At 50.5% G+C, this 18,149-nt stretch overlaps 1 protein-coding gene across 15 annotated transcripts in view; it reads left to right on the forward strand.

Annotated features, from left to right (window-relative positions):
• RGS3 (regulator of G protein signaling 3) overlaps nucleotides 1-18,149 on the forward strand; it is a 204,835-nt gene that overhangs the window by 119,386 nt on the left and 67,300 nt on the right. For 14 of the 15 annotated variants that reach the window (XM_065572233.1, XM_065572234.1, XM_065572232.1 and 11 more), the window contains one exon: nucleotides 6,990-7,033. In XM_065572233.1, coding sequence (XP_065428305.1) covers nucleotides 6,990-7,033 — 44 coding nt within the window. Of the gene's footprint in view, nucleotides 1-6,989; nucleotides 7,034-7,437; nucleotides 7,449-18,149 lie in introns of those variants that run through there. The other variant, XM_065572246.1, reaches the window with a different exon arrangement.

An 18,149-nucleotide genomic window follows, 5' to 3' on the forward strand; every position in this document is an offset into this window, starting at 1 on the left:
ACTATAAGGTGGATAGAAAGCTGGCTAGATCATCGGGTTCAACGGGTAGTGATCAACAGCTCCATGTCTAGTTGGCAGCCGGTTTCAAGCGGAGTGCCCCAGGGGTCGGTCCTGGGGCCGGTTTTGTTCAATATCTTCATTAATGATCTGGAGGATGGCGTGGACTGCACCCTCAGCAAGTTCACAGATGACACTAAACTGGGAGGAGTGGTAGATACACTGGAGGGTAGGGATAGGCTACAAAGGGACCTAGACAAATTAGAGGATTGGGCCAAAAGAAACCTGATGAGGTTCAACAAGGACAAGTGCAGAGTCCTGCACGTAGGATGGAAGAATCCCATGTACTGCTACAGACTAGGGACCGAATGGCTAGGAAGCAGTTCTGCAGAAAAGGACCTAGGGGTTACAGTGGACGAGAAACTGGATACGAGTCAACAGTGTGCCCTTGTTGCCAAGAAGGCTAACGGCATTTTGGGCTGTATAAGTAGGGGCATTGCCAGCAGATTGAGGGACGTGATCATTCCCCTCTATTCGACATTGGTGAGGCCTCATCTGGAGTACTGTGTCCAGTTTTGGGCCCCACACTACAAGAAGGATGTGGAAAAATTGGAAAGAGTCCAGTGGAGGGCAACAAACATGATTAGGGGGCTGGACATGACTTATGAGGAGAGGCTGAGGGAACTGGGATTGTTTAGTCTGCAGAAGAGAAGAATGAGGGGGAATTTGATAGCTGCTTTCAACCACCTGAAAGAGGGTTCCAAAGAGGATGGATCTAGACTGTTCTCAGTGGTAGCAGATGACAGAACAAGAAGCAATGGTCTCAAGTTGCAGTAGGGGAGGTTTAAGTTGGATATTAGGAAAAACTTTTTCACTAGGAGGGTGGTGAAGCACTGGAATGGGTTACCTAGTGAGGTGGTGGAATCTCCTTCCTTAGAGGTTTTTAAGGTCAGACTTGACACAGCCCTGGCTGGGATGATTTAGTTGGGGATTGGTCCTGCTTTGAGCAGGGGGTTGGACCTCCTGAGGTCCCTTCCAACGCTGAGATTCTATGATTTATGTCTGTAACTTTCCAGAAGGGCATTGGCCGCTCAGAAAGGAAATCAGTCCCGGTGGCCATGTGTTTTGTCCTCCTGTATTAAGCATCCATCTGTTATGACGTATTATTGTAGGAACCCAAATACAGTAAATACACAACGTCTCAAGACTATAACTTTCCCAAGGCAGCTACTAACCAGTGTCACTAAATAAATTATAAATAAAAATAAATTAATGGACGCTTGTGTCTGAGCTCGGGGAACTGGCTTAACGACCTCACAGATGGGCTGTGGTAGCGGCTTGGGAGGCCATTCTCCTGCCTGATAGCCACATGGTGCTAAGCAGGCCTTGTTGTAGCCGGGCCCTAGTTTCATCTCTCTGCTCTTCAGAGTGAAGGAAGCAAGGAAGGGCCACGTTTGAGGGGAGGGGAGAAGTGGGAGTTTTGTACACTAAGGAAGAGTAAAGGGAAATGGCCATTAAACCCCAGTATCAAGTAAATGGCCTGGCCTCCTAAGCTCCAGCCCCCCTGAGTGCAACGCCCTAGCTGGAGGCGTCTGCGGGGTCGCCCAGAACGCTGGCTTTGGCCGTGCAAGGCAGCCCTGATGACTGTCTGGGTTAAGATGCTGGGGGGGTTCTGGCACAGCCTGCGTAGGAACTGTCTTGGGGTGCTGGTGGGATGCCCGGGCATGTGGGAGTGGTAAGTAGAGAGGTGGTGTGTGAGCTTTGGAACAACCCCTAGTGGCCACTTTGGAACCTGCGGGGGATGTGGAAGAAGCCATGGGCCCTTTCAGGTGCAGGAACGTACTTCTTCGCTTTCGTAAGGATATAAAGCAGGCCCTGGGCTCCCAGCCCCATTACTTAGTTACAGTAGCAGAGGAGTATGCGGGCGTTTTCCAGACCCTAACTAACCCAGCACGGGACTGGGCAGAGCAGAGCTCAGGATGCCTGCAGATATGCATTGTGCTAAAGTGTTCTTTATCTGACACTTCTCCAACAGCATTCCCAGCATATCTGGATGTCACCAGCCTGTCCTGGGACTTGGGCACAACCATCCCTGCAAAGGGGACATTGTGCCCTTTAAAACCAAGGCCCAGGGTCCTCAGTCTGCCCCAGCCCTGGTAGTTGGAGTGGGGGAAGCTTGTGATCCCCCAGACCGTGCTCACCAAAGGCCAGCAGAAAGTCACTGTAAGGAAAAAGCTAAGCATGTTGCACTGCTGTGTGCGCTGTCTTTGCTGCTCAGGGACGGCCTTGGAAGGATTAGAGTTTTATCGGTCAAAGCTGGTAAACGTCGATTTCAGCATACCTGCAAAAACTGATCAAAATCCAAATGTGCAGAGAGGCAAAGTAGGGAAAACACTGCTTGAGAATGCGGTAGGTGTCATTGGAGGATATTGACTTGGTATATTTTGACATGTGATGTTGACAGTTTCTGTTTTAACGGTTATAAAGCTTTAATATTTGGAATCTCAGCATCTACTGTCATTAAATAATTATTATCTGATCCCCCAAATTTCCTGCAATATGAAAATTTAAATCAATAAAAATAATAAAAAATGCTTTAAAATACCCCCTGATATTATCCATCAAAATTCTAAAAAAATAAAAATTGACTTCTGCCCATCTTCCTCCTGGCGAAGGCACTGGTGGCATCAGCCTCTCTGCTGGGTCACCATGCCAGCTGGGAACTCCGGGGCTGCTGACTGCACTGGGATGGTGAGTCTGCAGTTCTCTGGAGAATGTGAGGCAGCCTGGTTCCATCATTAGCGCTGCACACGCTGTGAGAACGAGACAGGGCTTGTACTGACTTTGCCAGTAGCAAGAATCGCTCCTGAGCATGAATTGCAGCGCCAGCCTGCTTCTCAGGAGATAACATTTGAAAAGGCACCTTGCGTTAGGGGCAGGGGGCCATGGTGCCCCAGGGGAACAACCTCCAGTAGGTTGAATGTCCTGCTGTAAAGTCCAAGTGGCCCTGCTGTGTATTGACTGAATCTCCTTGAGTGACCCTGGGCTCAGGTGCCTGCTGTGGGCTGGCTTTCCCAGGGCTCGGCACAGTCAGAGGTTCTCCTTCCCTCCAGCGGATCCCATATGGAGGGCAAGGGGGCATCGCTCTCAGTGGAAAACACCAGCCAGTCCGTTAGCTTAGCCGGTCCCGGGCGCTGCGGCAACTGTCTGGACTGGAGCAGAGGTGGGAGATGAGGAAGCTCCAGGCTGCCGCTTGGGAATGACTCGTCACCTCCCTTTCCAAGGGCCAGGCAGGGGGCCAGCTCCATGGAGACAGGTCTCCTGGAGGGCCTGTGCTGGCAGTGGCTCTGCGGTACAGCCACAGCTGGCCCAGGCTGTAGGGCTAAAAATGGCAGTGCAGACACTCGGACTGGAGCCTGCGCTCTGGGCCCTCCCGCCTCGCAGGGTCCTCGAGCTCAGGCTCCATAGATTCATAGATTCATAGATTATAGGACTGGAAGGGACCTCGAGAGGTCATCGAGTCCAGTCCCCAGCCCAAGCCTGAGCCCCTCCACAGCAGTTTTTCAGCCCTGGAGCTGACCCGGGCCAGCCGCGGGTTTTTTTATCCCTGTGTAGATGTAGCCACAGAATGCAGGGGAAGTGTTACCTCTCCGCTTCCTGAGCAGCGGCTCCTTCCGCCCCCTCATGTCAGAGGCCTCCCTGCCTGCCGGGGCTGGGGACAGGGCTAGGAGGAGTCAGGTTCCTGGGGCTGTTCCAGAGGGAGGGGCGCACACTTGGAGCTGGCGCATGGGGCCCTTCATAGGCGTGCGCAGCACATTTCATTAGGGTGTGCACCCAGGGAGCCCCGCCCTAGCCCCGCCCCGCCCCCATCCACTCCCTCCTACCTCCCGCCCCCTGACTGCCCCCCTCAGAACCCCCAACCCCTGCGCTCCTTGTCCCCTGACTACCCCCTCCTGGGACCCCTGCTCCTAACTAAGCCTCCCAGCTCCTTGTCCCCTGACTGCCCCCCTAGGACCTTACCCCCTACTGCCCCGACCCTTATCCACACCCCCACCCCCAGACAGACCCCCGGGACTCCTATCCAACCGCTCCCCGCCCCTGACAGGACCCCCAGAACTCCCGACCCATACAACCCCACCTGCTCCCTGCCTGCCCCAACCCCTCTCCACACCCCTGCCTCCTGACAGGCCCCCCCCCGAACTCCTGACTCATCCAACACCCCCCAGCTTCTTGTCCCCTGACCATCCCCTACAGAGACCCCCCACCCTAACTGCCCCCCCAGGACCCTCCTTGCTCCCTGTCCCCTGACTGCCCTGACCCCTATACACCCCCCGCCCCCTGACAGACCCCGGGACTCCCATGCCCCATCCAACCCCCCTGCTCTGTGACTGCACCCTCCAGAGACCCCCCACCCCTAACACCCCCCCGGGATCCCACCTCCTATCCAACCCACCCTGCTCCCTGTCCCCTGACTGCCCCCACCTCTTATCCAATCCCGCCGCCCCCTGGCCCCGGCCCCCTTACCATGAGGCTCCTAGCAGCATGTTGTGCGGCGCAGAGCCAGACATGCTGCCCTGTGCATAGGTGATAGGTTTGTAGAAATTTTGGTGGTGCCCAGAACCCACCCTCCCCCAACTCCACCCCCACCTGCCTAAGGCTCTGGGAGGGAGTTTGGGTGGGGGGAGGAGGTCTGGGGTATAGGACCTGGGCTGGGGATTAGGGTGCAGGAGGGGTGCAGGCTCTGGGATGGAGTTTGGGTGGGGGAGGGGGTCTGAGGTGCAGGCTCTGGGATGGAGTTTGGGTGCTGGGTGCAGGCTCCGGGCTGGGGCAGGGGGTGAGTGTGCAAGAGGGGGTGAGGGGTGCAGGCTCTGGGACAAAGTTTGGGTGTAGGCTCTGGGCTGGGGGCGTGTAGGATGGGGTGAGGGGTGCAGGCTCTGGGAGGGAGTTTGGGGGCAGGAGGGGGTGTGTGGGAAGGGGAGGGGGTGCACGCTCTGGGAGGGAGTTTGGGGATAGGAAGGGGTGCAGGGGTGAGGGCTGTGGGGCTGAGGATGAGGGTGCGGGGGATGAGGGGTTCATGATGCAGGAGGGGGCTCAGGGCTGGGGCAGAGGATTAGGGTGCCGGGGGATGAGGGCTGGAGATGAGGAGTTTGGGGCATTGGAGAGGCTCAGGGCTAGGGCGGAAGGGCAGGGTAAGGGCAGCCTGCCCCGCCATTAGCGGATGGGGGGCACTAGGACACTGGGGCAGCAGACAGTAGTTGCTGCTGGGAGCCGCTCCGCACAAGCAGGCACGGGAGAGGCGTGCGCCGCTTTCTTCCAGGCAGGGACGCCGGGGGTGTGTGTGTGTGGCGGCGGGGAGAGACCCAGCTCCAGATATTGGTGGAGCAGGGCCCCCAGCCCTGAATATTCCTGGAGCCTGGCTCCAGGGGAGGGGGGGGAAGCGGGGGAGGGGCCGGCGGCTTGCTGCGCCAGGAGAGTGGAGCCATTTGCCCACCCTGCATTAGGGTGTGCCTGGGCACACCCCGTGCGCACGCCTATGGGGCCCTTTGGGGTTGCATCCCTTTTCCCTGCACTGGAGAGTAGGAAGTGGGGCATCATGGCAGGGCTGTGAGTGCTGAGAGGCACAAGCCCTCTGCCTCCTTTGGCATTTGATTCCTGCCTTGTAGCTCATCTCCTCTGCACTGGTTGTCTTTCTCCCCATCCCGCTTTGGCTCAGGCCCCCTGTCCTGCATGTGCTGTGCAGATGGGAGGGATGTGGAAGACAGCCTGGCTACAGAGGATCTTTCCGTCTCCCAAAGGACTTAGCAGAAATCCCGGGGGCTCAGAGCCAGGCGATGGGAATGACCAGGGACAGACTCCCAGACCACGAGAGATTGGGAAGATTGGGGCTGTACCTTACAGAGGAGACGAATACGATGCTAACAGAATACAGACTAATGCATGCACAGGAGCCTCCGTTCAGCCTGTCTTATCACACAGAAACAAGGGGGCGTTCAACAAAATGGAAAGGCAGTAAATTCAGAACCCATAAAAGGAAATGCTTTTTCACACATTGTGTAATTAGACTGCGGAACTCCCTGCAGCATGAAATTATTGAGAAAAAGAGCTTAGAAGGCTTCAAAATGAGACTGCGCATTTATACCGATAACATATCCAGAGCTACAGTAGTAATAGCCAAGGGTTTGTCAGGGCTCTTGGGGGTCAGGAACTGTCCCTGGGGATAGGTTATCCCACAGCTGCCTCCCTACCCCTGTTTCCCACACCTCTTCTGAAGTAGCTGGTGCTGGCCACTGCCAGAGACAGGACACTGGGCTAGATGGACCTTGGGTTTCTGATCCAGTCAGGGAATTCCTGTGTCCCGATGTGAATTTAGGAGATTCCTTTCCCTAAAGCCCTAGGGTGGAGGGATGTTCAGTGATCAACGTGGAGACCAGGGGTGAGTGGGTGTGTAATGGCAATTGCCTGTACTAGCTCCAGCCTTCTAATTCCCAGAGACCCAGGAGGGCAGCCAGTTCTGAGTGACATTCCCCTCTGATCTCGGTGCTGGCAAGGGGGACTGGCCCAGCCCATCTGCTGCACAGCTCCCAGTGGAACCTCTTGCTTTGCTTCTGCATCAGGTTGGCCCTTGCCTGTACAGTGCATTGACCAACCCCACCACGCTCCAGCTGTGACCGAGAGAGAGAGAGAGAGAGAGAGACCCTTTTTCAGGGAAATGAGCCTGGAGAAAAAGCCCTAATTGTGCAGTGAGTAAATGGAAAGCACCTCCGCTTTCCAGGCCAGCGCCAGTTTGCCTGCTTCATTAGCCCTGATCCATCCCCTTGGAAGCCAGCCGCAGCAGACATCGCTCCCAGCTGACAACCTGCCATGCAGAACTTCAACCTTTGCTCATTAAATGCAACCCCACAGCTGATTCCTCTGCCAGTGCCAGAGAGCTTTGCTTGGGGAGGCCCAGATGCAGCCAAAGCCTGATTTTGGCCTTGTTTTTTCCCTTATAGGTTCTTCTGAAGATCTGAAATTCTGCATCCTCTACCTTGCAGAGGTGAGTGTAGAGCTTTGGGAGTTGAACTCCACAGAGCCTAAAATGTACTGCACACTAACCAATGCTTTGTAGTGGGGCCAGAGAGCAGAGACTGGATCGATTTCACGTCTCTTTTGAATTACTTTGCCAGTTGTCGGGAAAGGAAACATAAATGGCTGCAGCTGTTAAGTGGAATCTGTGACTCAGGAGGCAGCGAAGAGTTGTTGCCTGTACCCTTTCCTCCCCCCCCAGTCCAATCAGGGGGCAGCTCTTTCCCCACTGCTCTGACTTTTGATTGGTGCCTCTGGGTTCTTTAGCCCACTGATGGATTTCTTTGCCAGTTTATTTCGATTTGACTTTACAGGTGGTTTTTTGTTCTTGTCTTCAAAATCAGACTTTTAAACAATCAAGTAGGAACAACCAAACCCAACACATAGTAAGTTCCTATTTATCCAAATGGCCTTGGGTAACTGGGCATTGGGATAGATGGAAGTGCTATTTTGAGCTGCATATAATCCTGTCAGGTTGTTTTTACTGCTGAAATGGGATTAGGTCTCAGTGACTGCAGGTAACTGCTCAGAACAGCTATACAAACACAAAGTCATTGATTAGTGCTAAGAGGCTAATTGAGAAGTTATTAGCTGGTGATTAACTAACATAAGGTTTCAGGGAGGGCACACAGTGGATTCAGATAACTAGGATTTTTGGATAAAGGGTATTTGCGTAAGTGGAATTACACTGTAAAAGACTGCTTTACATAAGCACAGATCTAAAAGAGCATACGGATGGGAGGTGACTGAATATCATACACATGTTTCGTATCAGAGGGGTAGCCATGTTAGTCTGAATCTGTAAAAAGCAACAGAGGGTCCTGTGGCACCTTTGAGACTAACAGAAGTACTGGGAGCATAAGCTTTCGTGGGTAAGAACCTCACTTGCATCTGAAGAAGTGAGGTTCTTACCCACGAAAGCTTATGCTCCCAGTACTTCTGTTAGTCTCAAAGGTGCCACAGGACCCTCTGTTGCTTTATACACATGTTTATAATCACTTGTATTTTAGCTGAGTTCCCTTTGTCAGAAATGAGTTGAGAATGCTGCAGAACTTGTTCTTTGTGAAATGAATCTACCCAATTACCAGATCTTGTGCCTGCTTTTTGTTTTTATTTTTTGCAAGTAACTCCACGTTGTTCCTGATTTCAAGGCCTGGTATTTAGAGGACAGGAGTTTGGGTCTAGAACTTGCTATGTGACCCTCTCTCTTTGCCCTTTGTCTATTTCAATTATAAGATCTGTGGGGCAGGAACACTCTGTCCCTATGCTACGTACAGCACCTAGCACAACGGGGCCCCAACCTCATTTGAAACCTCTTGACACTACCGTAATACAAATCAATAATAATCATTTTGGGACCCTAAAATGTAGCATTTTGCCCAATTGTCAGTTTCCCCTTGAAGCAGAGAGCATGTCAGTGGGAAAGTGCAACCCTTGTCCAAGGCTATGGCTACACTACAGCTTCAGTGGACATAAATTATGTCTCTCCGAGGTGTGAATTAGCCACCCCGCAAGCAACAGAATTTATGCTCACGGGGGGCTGGAGGAATGAAGTAAAGGGGAGCACTCTCTCCTGTTGGCTTAGAGTAGCTACACAGAGCTTACAATGGAGTGCCTGCATCCCTGCCAGGACTGGCAGAAGCTCCCTAAAAATGTGGGGGGAGAGGGGGGCACCAGTGCCTGAACTGTGGCCCCGCCCCCACGCCACCCTTTCTCCCTGAGGCCACACCTCCACTCCTTTTCACCCCCTCTCCCCCATTGCTTGCCCTTACAGCTGGTAAAAAGTGGGAGGGCATAGCCCCCTGTCTCCCCTGTCCCACCCCCCTGATTGGTGCAGCTGTGCCACTGTAAGCTCTCTAGTGGAGCCCTAGCCTAAGCTCCATTTTGGATTCCAACATACCATTTTTAGAGGTTTAGATCCGATAAACAGAACATTTTGCAGCAGTTTTTTGTGCAGAGCTGGCTTGTTCTTGCCAAGCGGTAGTGAAATGCCAAGCTCTGTCCTTGTGCTGGGTTTGAATGTCACTGTGAATCTGTCCCACATCTCTGCTCCTGGTAGCCACAATTGATACCCCAGCTAACGTGATGGTTGGATCAAAAGTCAGAAACATTCACTTCCTTCCCCAGCATTAATTTCTGCAGCCCTGCAGCTCTGGAGAGTGGGCAGGGTTTAGGCCAGTGACGCTGGATTTAGGAAGCCCTTCTTCTCCTTGTCTCCACTTCCCTAAATTATGTCTAGCCTTGCGATTTCCTCTGTTCATCTAGTCTGAAAGCCAAGGGAATGCATTCAGCCGTGTACTGTGGCTCATCCGCCAGCAGGGGGTGCTCATGCTTTGATCAGTGAAAGCCTCTAGACACAAAAAGAAGAACAGGAGGACTTGTGGCACCTTAGAGACTAACAAATTTATTAGAGCATAAGCTTTCGTGGACTACAGCCCACTTCTTCGGATGCATATAGAATGGAACATATATTGAGGAGATATATATACACACACAGACAGAGAGCATAAACAGGTGGGAGTTGTCTTACCACCTCTGAGAGGCCAATTAATTAAGAGAAAACAAACTTTTGAAGTGATAATCAAGCTAGCTCAGTACAGACAGTTAGATAACAAGTGTGAGAATACTTACAAGGCGAGATAGATTCAATGTTTGTAATGGCTCAGCCATTCCCAGTCTTTATTCAAACCGGAGTTGATTGTGTCTAGTTTGCATATCAATTCTAGCTCAGCAGTTTCTCGTTGGAGTCTGTTTTTGAAGTTTTTCTGTTGTAATATAGCCACCCGCAGGTCTGTCACTGAATGACCAGACAGGTTAAAGTGTTCTCCCACTGGTTTTTGAGTATTTTGATTCCTGATGTCAGATTTGTGTCCATTAATTCTTTTGCGTAGAGACTGTCCGGTTTGGCCAATGTACATGGCAGAGGGGCATTGCTGGCACATGATGGCATATATCACATTGGTAGATGTGCAGGTGAACGAGCCCCTGATGGTATGGCTGATGTGATTAGGTCCTATGATGATGTCACTGGAATAGATATGTGGACAGAGTTGGCATCGGGGTTTGTTACAAGGATAGGTTCCTGGGTTAGGACATCAGGAATCAAAATACTCAAAAACCAGTGGGAGAACACTTTAACCTGTCTGGTCATTCAGTGACAGACCTGCGGGTGGCTATATTACAACAGAAAAACTTCAAAAACAGACTCCAACGAGAAACTGCTGAGCTAGAATTGATATGCAAACTAGACACAATCAACTCCGGTTTGAATAAAGACTGGGAATGGCTGAGCCATTACAAACATTGAATCTATCTCGCCTTGTAAGTATTCTCACACTTGTTATCTAACTGTCTGTACTGAGCTAGCTTGATTATCACTTCAAAAGTTTGTTTTCTCTTAATTAATTGGCCTCTCAGAGGTGGTAAGACAACTCCCACCTGTTTATGCTCTCTGTCTGTGTGTGTATATATATCTCCTCAATATATGTTCCATTCTATATGCATCCGAAGAAGTGGGCTGTAGTCCACGAAAGCTTATGCTCTAATAAATTTGTTAGTCTCTAAGGTGCCACAAGTCCTCCTGTTCTTCTTTTTGCGGATACAGACTAACACGGCTGCTACTCTGAATCTAGACACAAAGATGCCATCGCCCTAACAGCGCATCTCATCTCTGCTGAAAAGCCGTGGCCTCTCTCAGACTGGGGGATCACTGCCATCCCAGCCAGCATCTCATTAATCTTCCCCTTCCACCAGGGCCACCCTCTCTCTGCCCAGTCACCCACTGCTGCTGGAAGGAGCACAGAGCCTTCGTGCCTGGTTCAGGCGGGTGCAGAACAAGGGTAGACGCCCTGCCCCGCGCAGTGCGAGAACTGGTTGAGGGTGTCCAAGGGACCTGTAAAAATCACACTCTTGCCTGAAAATGCTGGGCCTGCCCTGTGTCAGTGAGGGCTGGAGCTGACCGAGGGAAGGGGAAATGTTCTTTCTCTGTTTTTTTCAGTCTGCTTCCTTTGTGTGTTTCCCACCCACTGTATATATAGCCAGCGTCACTCCCTGTCCAGTCAGGCAGCTACGCTTGCCTTGCTGCTTCGAGGGAGCTCTTCATGCAGCACTTGGGGGCCGGGGGAGAGGAGGAAAGGATTTAAAAAAATAAGACAATGTGATTGTGAAGACAAGCAAGAACAGGCAGGAGGCTCAGGGAGGGCAGGTGAGGGGAGACAGGCAATGATGAAGCATCTTCCTTTCACAAAGCTCAATGAGCATAACAGAGACATGTCATTCCAACTGTACAGAGGAGAAACTGAGGTGCGGAGAGTGGGGAAATGACTCGCCCAACATCAAACATGGGTCCTACCAAATTCACTCTCCATTTTTGTAAATTTCACAGTCATAGCATTTAAAAAGCCTTGAATTTCATGGTCTTAGATGTTTAAATCTTAAATTTCATGGTGTAACAAAGCATGAATATGTATTTAAAAACAGCAAAATATAAACCTAGTCAGCATCTCTCAAGCTGGGAGGCCTGACCCGAGAAGGGGTGGCAAGGCTGTTGTTGGGAGGGGAGTCTTAGTATTGCCACCCTTACGTTTCGCTGCTTCCAGAGCTCGGCAGTTGTAGAGCAGCTGTCTGGGCAGCACCGCCACGAGCCACAGCGCAGAAGTAAGGGTGGCAATAATGTGACCCCCCCCATAATAGCCCTGCAGTCTTTGGGTCAGGACCTGCAGTTTGAGAAACACTGTGCACTTTTGTATACTTTTACCTGGCCTATAGTTTAGTATAGGGTAAAAGTACACAAAAGACCAGATTTCATGGGGGAGACCAGATTCCATGGTCCGTGACGCATTTTTCACGGCCGTGAATTTGGTAGGGCCCTAATCATACCTGTGAGTTAGTGGCAGAGACAGGAATAGAGCTTGTGAATCTTGACTCATTCATCTTCTCCCAGTCGACATGCTGTCTCACTGCCATGACCAAGAGGTTACTGTCCTGGGAGCTAAGGAGAATAATTCAGCTGTTGCCAGTGCTAGACTAAGGGATGAAGGAGGGTTGATGGGTAAAGTACAGGCCTGGGAGAGAGGACAACTGGGTTCCAGTCTTAGCTCTGCCACTGACTTACTTGGTGACCTAGAGCGAGCCACTTAAACTCACTGTGCATTGGTGGGGTAAAATCCTTACCTGCCATCTGCAGTGGATGAGGGTTCTGGGACTGAATTCATTGTCTGCTGAGTACATGGAGATCCGTAGAAATGCAAAGTGCTGCTGTTAGCAGGAAGGAAGGCGAATGAGAGTTCTAGTAGTTAAATTGTGGTGGGGTGGGCTCACTCCAGCTTTCCCCACAAACCCAGCTGTGCCCACTTGAGGTGGCAGAAGGAGGCTGTGACTCACATTAGGTTGTAAGATTATTACAATCAGCTCCTCCATCTTCTTTCGTGCACAGATCAGCAATGAAATATCAGCCAAGCTTTGATACATGACAAGATACTGGAACAAATTCTTAATCGGTTTGTAAGCACCCAGAGGACAACAGGGTTATGAAGAATAGACAAGATGGATTTTTTAAGGAAAAATCATGCCAAACCAACCTGATTACCTGCTTTGACAGAGATACTGGCCTAGTGGATTGGGGGTAGCAGTAGACGTGATATATTTTGATTTTAGGAAGGTTTTTGACACAGTCCCACATGACAGTCTCCTAAGCAAACTAGGGAAATGTGGTCTAGATGAAATTACTACAAGGTGGGTGCACAACTGATTGAAAGACCGTACTCAAAGAGTAGTGATCAATAGCTCACTGTCAAACAGGAAGATGTATCTAATTGGGTCCCGGAGGGGTCAGTCCTGGGTCCAGTATTGTTCAGTATTTTCATTAATGACTGGGACAATGGAGTAGAGAGTATGTGTATAAAATTTGTGGATGACACGGTCACAGTTTTGGGGTAACTGCACCTGTATTCCCCTTTTGTGATCTCTCAAGGGCACCTATTTAAAGGTTTATGGCTCCCAGCTGTCACTCACGACTCTCTCCTTCCAGACCAGGGTTTTAAGGCTGCATAGCTCCATGAATTACACTATGATATCCCCAGCAAGCCGGTCTGCCTAGCGGACAATGCCTGCCCTTTGCTTTCTCTCTGAGAACTATGCCCAGTGTATTGACAGCAGTCACAAGTGACCACGCAGCTCCTTCTGAGCAAGCACCTTTATTCTTAAGGTAAAAGCACCACAAAGAAAACATATTAAGACAATAAAGGTTCCTCTATGCAGGCTAAAAGCTTACCATAGGTCAGCACTCAGTCTCATGGACCCCTGGTAGATTCAGTTTTTCCAACCCTTCCACAAGGATTGGGGCACCCTTTGGAAGGAGGTCCTGGCTATTTACTGGATCCGAACAAACAGCCGGAGTCAGTTTGAACTCTGGCTATTTATCCAATAGTCCTTTCTTTATCTGTTGGTCTCTGGAAAGCCAGTTTGAACCAGTATGCATGAGCCTCCCCAGGAGGTGGTACTTGTCTGGTGGGTTCCAACCTGGCTGATTTGCCTTAATCTCCACCCACTGTTTGTAGTTCCTGGAGGAACTGTGCAGCCCTGTCCCATGGAGTAGGACAGAATCGTACAGGAACCATTCATTTGAAGCAGTGGACCTCAAAGGTATCACAGGCATTGTCCTATCCCTCCCAGACGCCAAGTTGGGAGGGTTGCTGCTCTTTGGAGGACAGAATTAGAATCAGAATGGCCTTGATTAATTGAATAATTGGTGTGAAATGAACAAGGTGAAATTCAATGAAGACAAGTTCAAAGTACTACACTTAGGAAGGAAAAAACAAAGCTTAGTTACAAAATGGGGACTAACTGGCTAGGGTTCATCATGCTGGGAAGGATCTGGGGGTTAGGGTGGATCACAAAGTGAGTATGAGTCAATAATGCAATGCAGTTCTAGGATGCTGGGGGGTAACCGTCCTGCTCTCCTCAGCACCGGGGAGGCCCAGCTGGAGTGCTGTGTGCGGTTCTGGGCGCCGCACTTTAGGAAAGATGTGGACAAATGGGAGAGTCCAGAGGAGAGGAACAAACATGATAAAAGGTTTAGAAAACCTGACCTGTGAGCAAAGGTTTGAAAACTGAGCATGTTTAGTCTTGAGAAGTGAACACTGAGGGGGGACCTGACAACAGTCTTCAAATACGCTAAGGGCTGTTATAAAGATCACAGTCCACGAAGGCAGGACAAGAAGGAATGGGCTTAGTCTGCAGCAAGGGAGATTTAGGTTAGATATTAAGGAGAAAGTTCTAACTCTCAGGGGAGTTAAGCAATGGAACTGGTTCCCAAGGGAGGCTGTGGAGTCCCTGTCACTGCGGGAGTTTCAGACAAATGCCTGTGTGGGCTGGTCTGGGTTTACTTGGCCCTGCCCCAGCTGCGGGGAGAGGGGGGCCGTGGTGGGAAATGGACTAGAGAACTTCTCAAGGTCCCTTCCAGCCGTACAGTTCTGTGGTTAGTGCCAATGGCGTTTTAGTTATCATCTTTGGGCTTCAGAGTACCTGCCCCTCGGGACAGGTAGGGGCAGTGCTTACCTCTGTGAGCTATTGTTTCAACCTGACCACAGAGTCAAGCAGGCATCACTCCATCCATTGGTTATACTAGGTCACATTGTCAAGGTTATCTTCAGAGTTGTGTGGGCTAGAGACTCGGTCTGTTTTAAATGAAAGCTGAGATTCTGGAGCGCAAGTTGGCAGCCTTAACAAAAGAAAGTCCCAGGTGTCCATGCCTCCCAGAACCCGCAGTGTGTGCCCCTCAGAGGGGCTGTCCTTGTTGTCCTGATGGATGCGCTGGTCAGTCTGGGCAGTAGCTGAGTAACTTCCCTTTTTGCCTGGGCACAAAGCTCAGCCTCCCTGCAGACTGTGGGAACAGAGCCCGCTTCCTTTTGTAAACAGCGCTTTCCCGCTGAGTGCGGCTGGCTCCAGGCTAGAGCCAAGGGAGGGAGGCCAGGACAGCTTGTGATAGGAGTGTGCCAGAGCCTCAGTGGGAGCAAGCCTTCTGAACTGACAGTGGGGTTACACAATCAGATTCCCGGGCACCCTGGGCTGTCTCAGCACTGCTAGGGCCTTGCTTCAACTGCCTCCCACCCTCCAAAGCCCAGCCGCATGCAAGAATGCAAGCTGGGGAGACTGGTTCCATTGGCCCTGCCATTGCTGTCTTCCCACTGTCCCTGTGGGGACAGGGCCACTGGATTTCCTGTCCGTCACTGGCACTGCACCCCCCTTCCTCTTCCTCCTCTGTGCCAGCAAATGGTCAATTCAGCACAAGGTGCTTCTGCCTGAGGCCTGCAGGAGCTCCAGCAGAGGCGAATTTCAAATGGGAGGTGATCTGCAAAGCTGAGTAAAGAGTCTTGTGCCCCTCTTGCTCCTGGGGGAATTCTGCGCCTAAAAATTCTGTGCACGATATTTTAAAATTCAGCATATATTGTTTGTCAAAATAACGCAATATAATTATGGTTTCAGAGTAGCAGCCGTGTTAGTCTGTATCCACAAAAAGAACCGGAGTACTTGTGGCACCTTAGAGACTAACAAATTTATTTGAGCATAAGCTTTCGTGGGCTACAGCTCACTTCATTGTATGCATAGAATGGAACATAGAATATAATTATGCTGGTTTCAATTATTTTGGTAATTTATTTAAACTAGAATACAATGGCTGGAGAATGGGAGTGGGCAGCATTGGAGGAAATCCCCAAACCCCCTCTGTCTAATAGTAATGTCGCTAGGTTTGACCCTTTATTTCTAGTTATTAGTCAACAAATATATGCAGCCGTATGCTCAGTGTTACATCATAGGCAACTGAGGAGCAAGTGAAGGCTGGGGAATCAAACTCACAATTTATATTGGCTACTGAGCATCTCCAGCACATTGAGATAGGAATTTTTTTAAGTCGATAAATTTAGATAGTTCTAATCACTGAAGCATTATATGCTTTTATAAGGCCATACTGTCCTTTACAGCACTCTGGCAATGTAAAGGAGCCATACAACTTTAACACCTGTTTTGTACTCCTGGGGGAATTCACTAAGAAAAATGGGAACAATTCACTAAGCAGGCAGGCTAGAACTAGGTAAGTTCATGGAGGACAGGTCCATCAATACCTATTAGCCAGGATGGGCAGAGATGGTGTCCCTAGCCTCTGTTTGCCAGAAGCTGGGAATGGGGACAGGAGAGGGATCACTTGATGATTCCCTGTCCTGTTCATTCCCCCTGGGGCACCTGGCATTGGCCACTGTCAGAAGACAGGATACTGGGCTAGATGGACCTTTGGTCTGACCCACTCTGGCTGTTCTTATGTTCTTATGTACATTCTGCTCAGCCTGAGGGGACAGAGCCTTTCCCATGCCTACCGCCTTAGAAATACCCCAAAGCCCTGCCCCTCCACGCCGAGCATGCTGCAGTAGTGAGCAAGAGGGACAGAGTGTCTCTCTCTCTCTCACACACCACGACTGCCAGCCCCCCACACCCACCGATCATTTACCTCTCTACCGGCTGCTCCAGGCGCCCAACTGACCAGCCTGCGCTGCTGGGGAGGGGCATGTGATCACTCTTGTGGCTTCTCTTTGCTTCGTTTTTCTGCAGAGAAGCAAAGAAATCTGCGGGAGACATGAGTTCTGGGCATGCACAGTGATGCAGAATTCCCCAGGAGTACTCTCTGTGCTTATCTAAGATGGCTAAAGAGGGCTGGGAGGTTGTCCCCTGTTTGGGACGCTCTGTGATTAGAGCTCTGCCCTTAGCTGTGTGGGAGAGGCCTGCCAGTCTCCAGTGGTGCGCAGCATTGGTATGGAATCTCATTCCAGGAGGCAGTGGGCCAGCCACTAGCAGTAATTACGCTTTGCGGCATATCCAGAATGGTGATGGAGGTGGTTGTTGTTATGCTTGTTTACAGCATACCCATCACCATGGCTTCTGGGTGCAGAGACCTGAGACCTAACAGCCGCTGCGGTGGTTTTGTGTGATTGAGGCAGCTGCTGGTGGAAGCTCTCGTCTCATTATTTATTATCTGCATGTCATCTGTAATGAAACCTTTCATTTCTTTAATGGCTTTGTAAGTAGAGAGGGATTCCATCGTGCCCAGCATGCTGCGCTCTCACGCCGAGAAGAGCATTTCTCTGTAGACTGTTGCTCTCCAGGGGCCTGATATTCTTGAGATGGTTTATGAATAAATATTGATTTTCTCCAGTAATGTAGGAGTTTTCGTAATAGCATCAAGTGTGTTCTGGATATTGAAATTCTTTTAGCTGCGTATCAGTTGCTTTATTTGTTTTTAACAGAGTGGAGATTTCAAACTTCAATGAATACTGCAGTGTAACAGAAAAGCTACGATTAGTCATTGCTCTAATTACTCACAAAAAGATCACTCTGCATAGTTTTAAAGGTCTCCTGACTAGAATGATGATTTACAGTCAAATAGCAAACTGCCATTGACTGTCAGATACAGGTGGTGGTGGAGGTAAGCGTCTGGGCTGTAAGCTCTTGGGACACAGAGTGCATCTTCCTAGGTGTTTGTACCTGCCTGGCACAAAGGGGTCTGGGAGTGCAGACTGCAGCGTCCCTGGCAATGCTCGTTCTGTGCTGGAATGCGTGTGGAAGGATGGGCAGACTTTGCAGAGCGTTGGCATTGTCCTTTTTAAAAATAAAGTCTGTTCATGTTAAAATCACTTCAGTGAACACATTCCTGCTACACCATGCAGGATGTCCCTGCTTGACCAGGCATTCAAACGGGAGCGCCACTGCCTGAGTCCTGCACTAGGCATTGCACTGGAGGGCCTGCTGGCCCGCGGCACTGGTCACTAGTCAGACCCCATCCTGCCATCGGCTCTGCATCGATGGATCTCTGAGCCCATGCAGAACCCCAGTAGGCAGAAGGCCTCACATGGTGCATTCAGTTGCTGCATCAAGGCCTTATACAAACAGGATCAACTTGTGTCCTGGCTCCTGGGGTAAATCTCAAGGACCCCATGAACTCCAAAGGAGTTCCCTTGGATTTACACCAGCCTCATAGGTCAGTGTTTGGCCCCATATGGCACCAGGAAGAGGCACGTTTGACAGTTAATTTGAATATA

Source organism: Chrysemys picta, chromosome 18, assembly GCF_011386835.1.
Source record: "Chrysemys picta bellii isolate R12L10 chromosome 18, ASM1138683v2, whole genome shotgun sequence".
In the NCBI taxonomy this organism is placed as follows: Eukaryota; Metazoa; Chordata; order Testudines; family Emydidae; genus Chrysemys; species Chrysemys picta.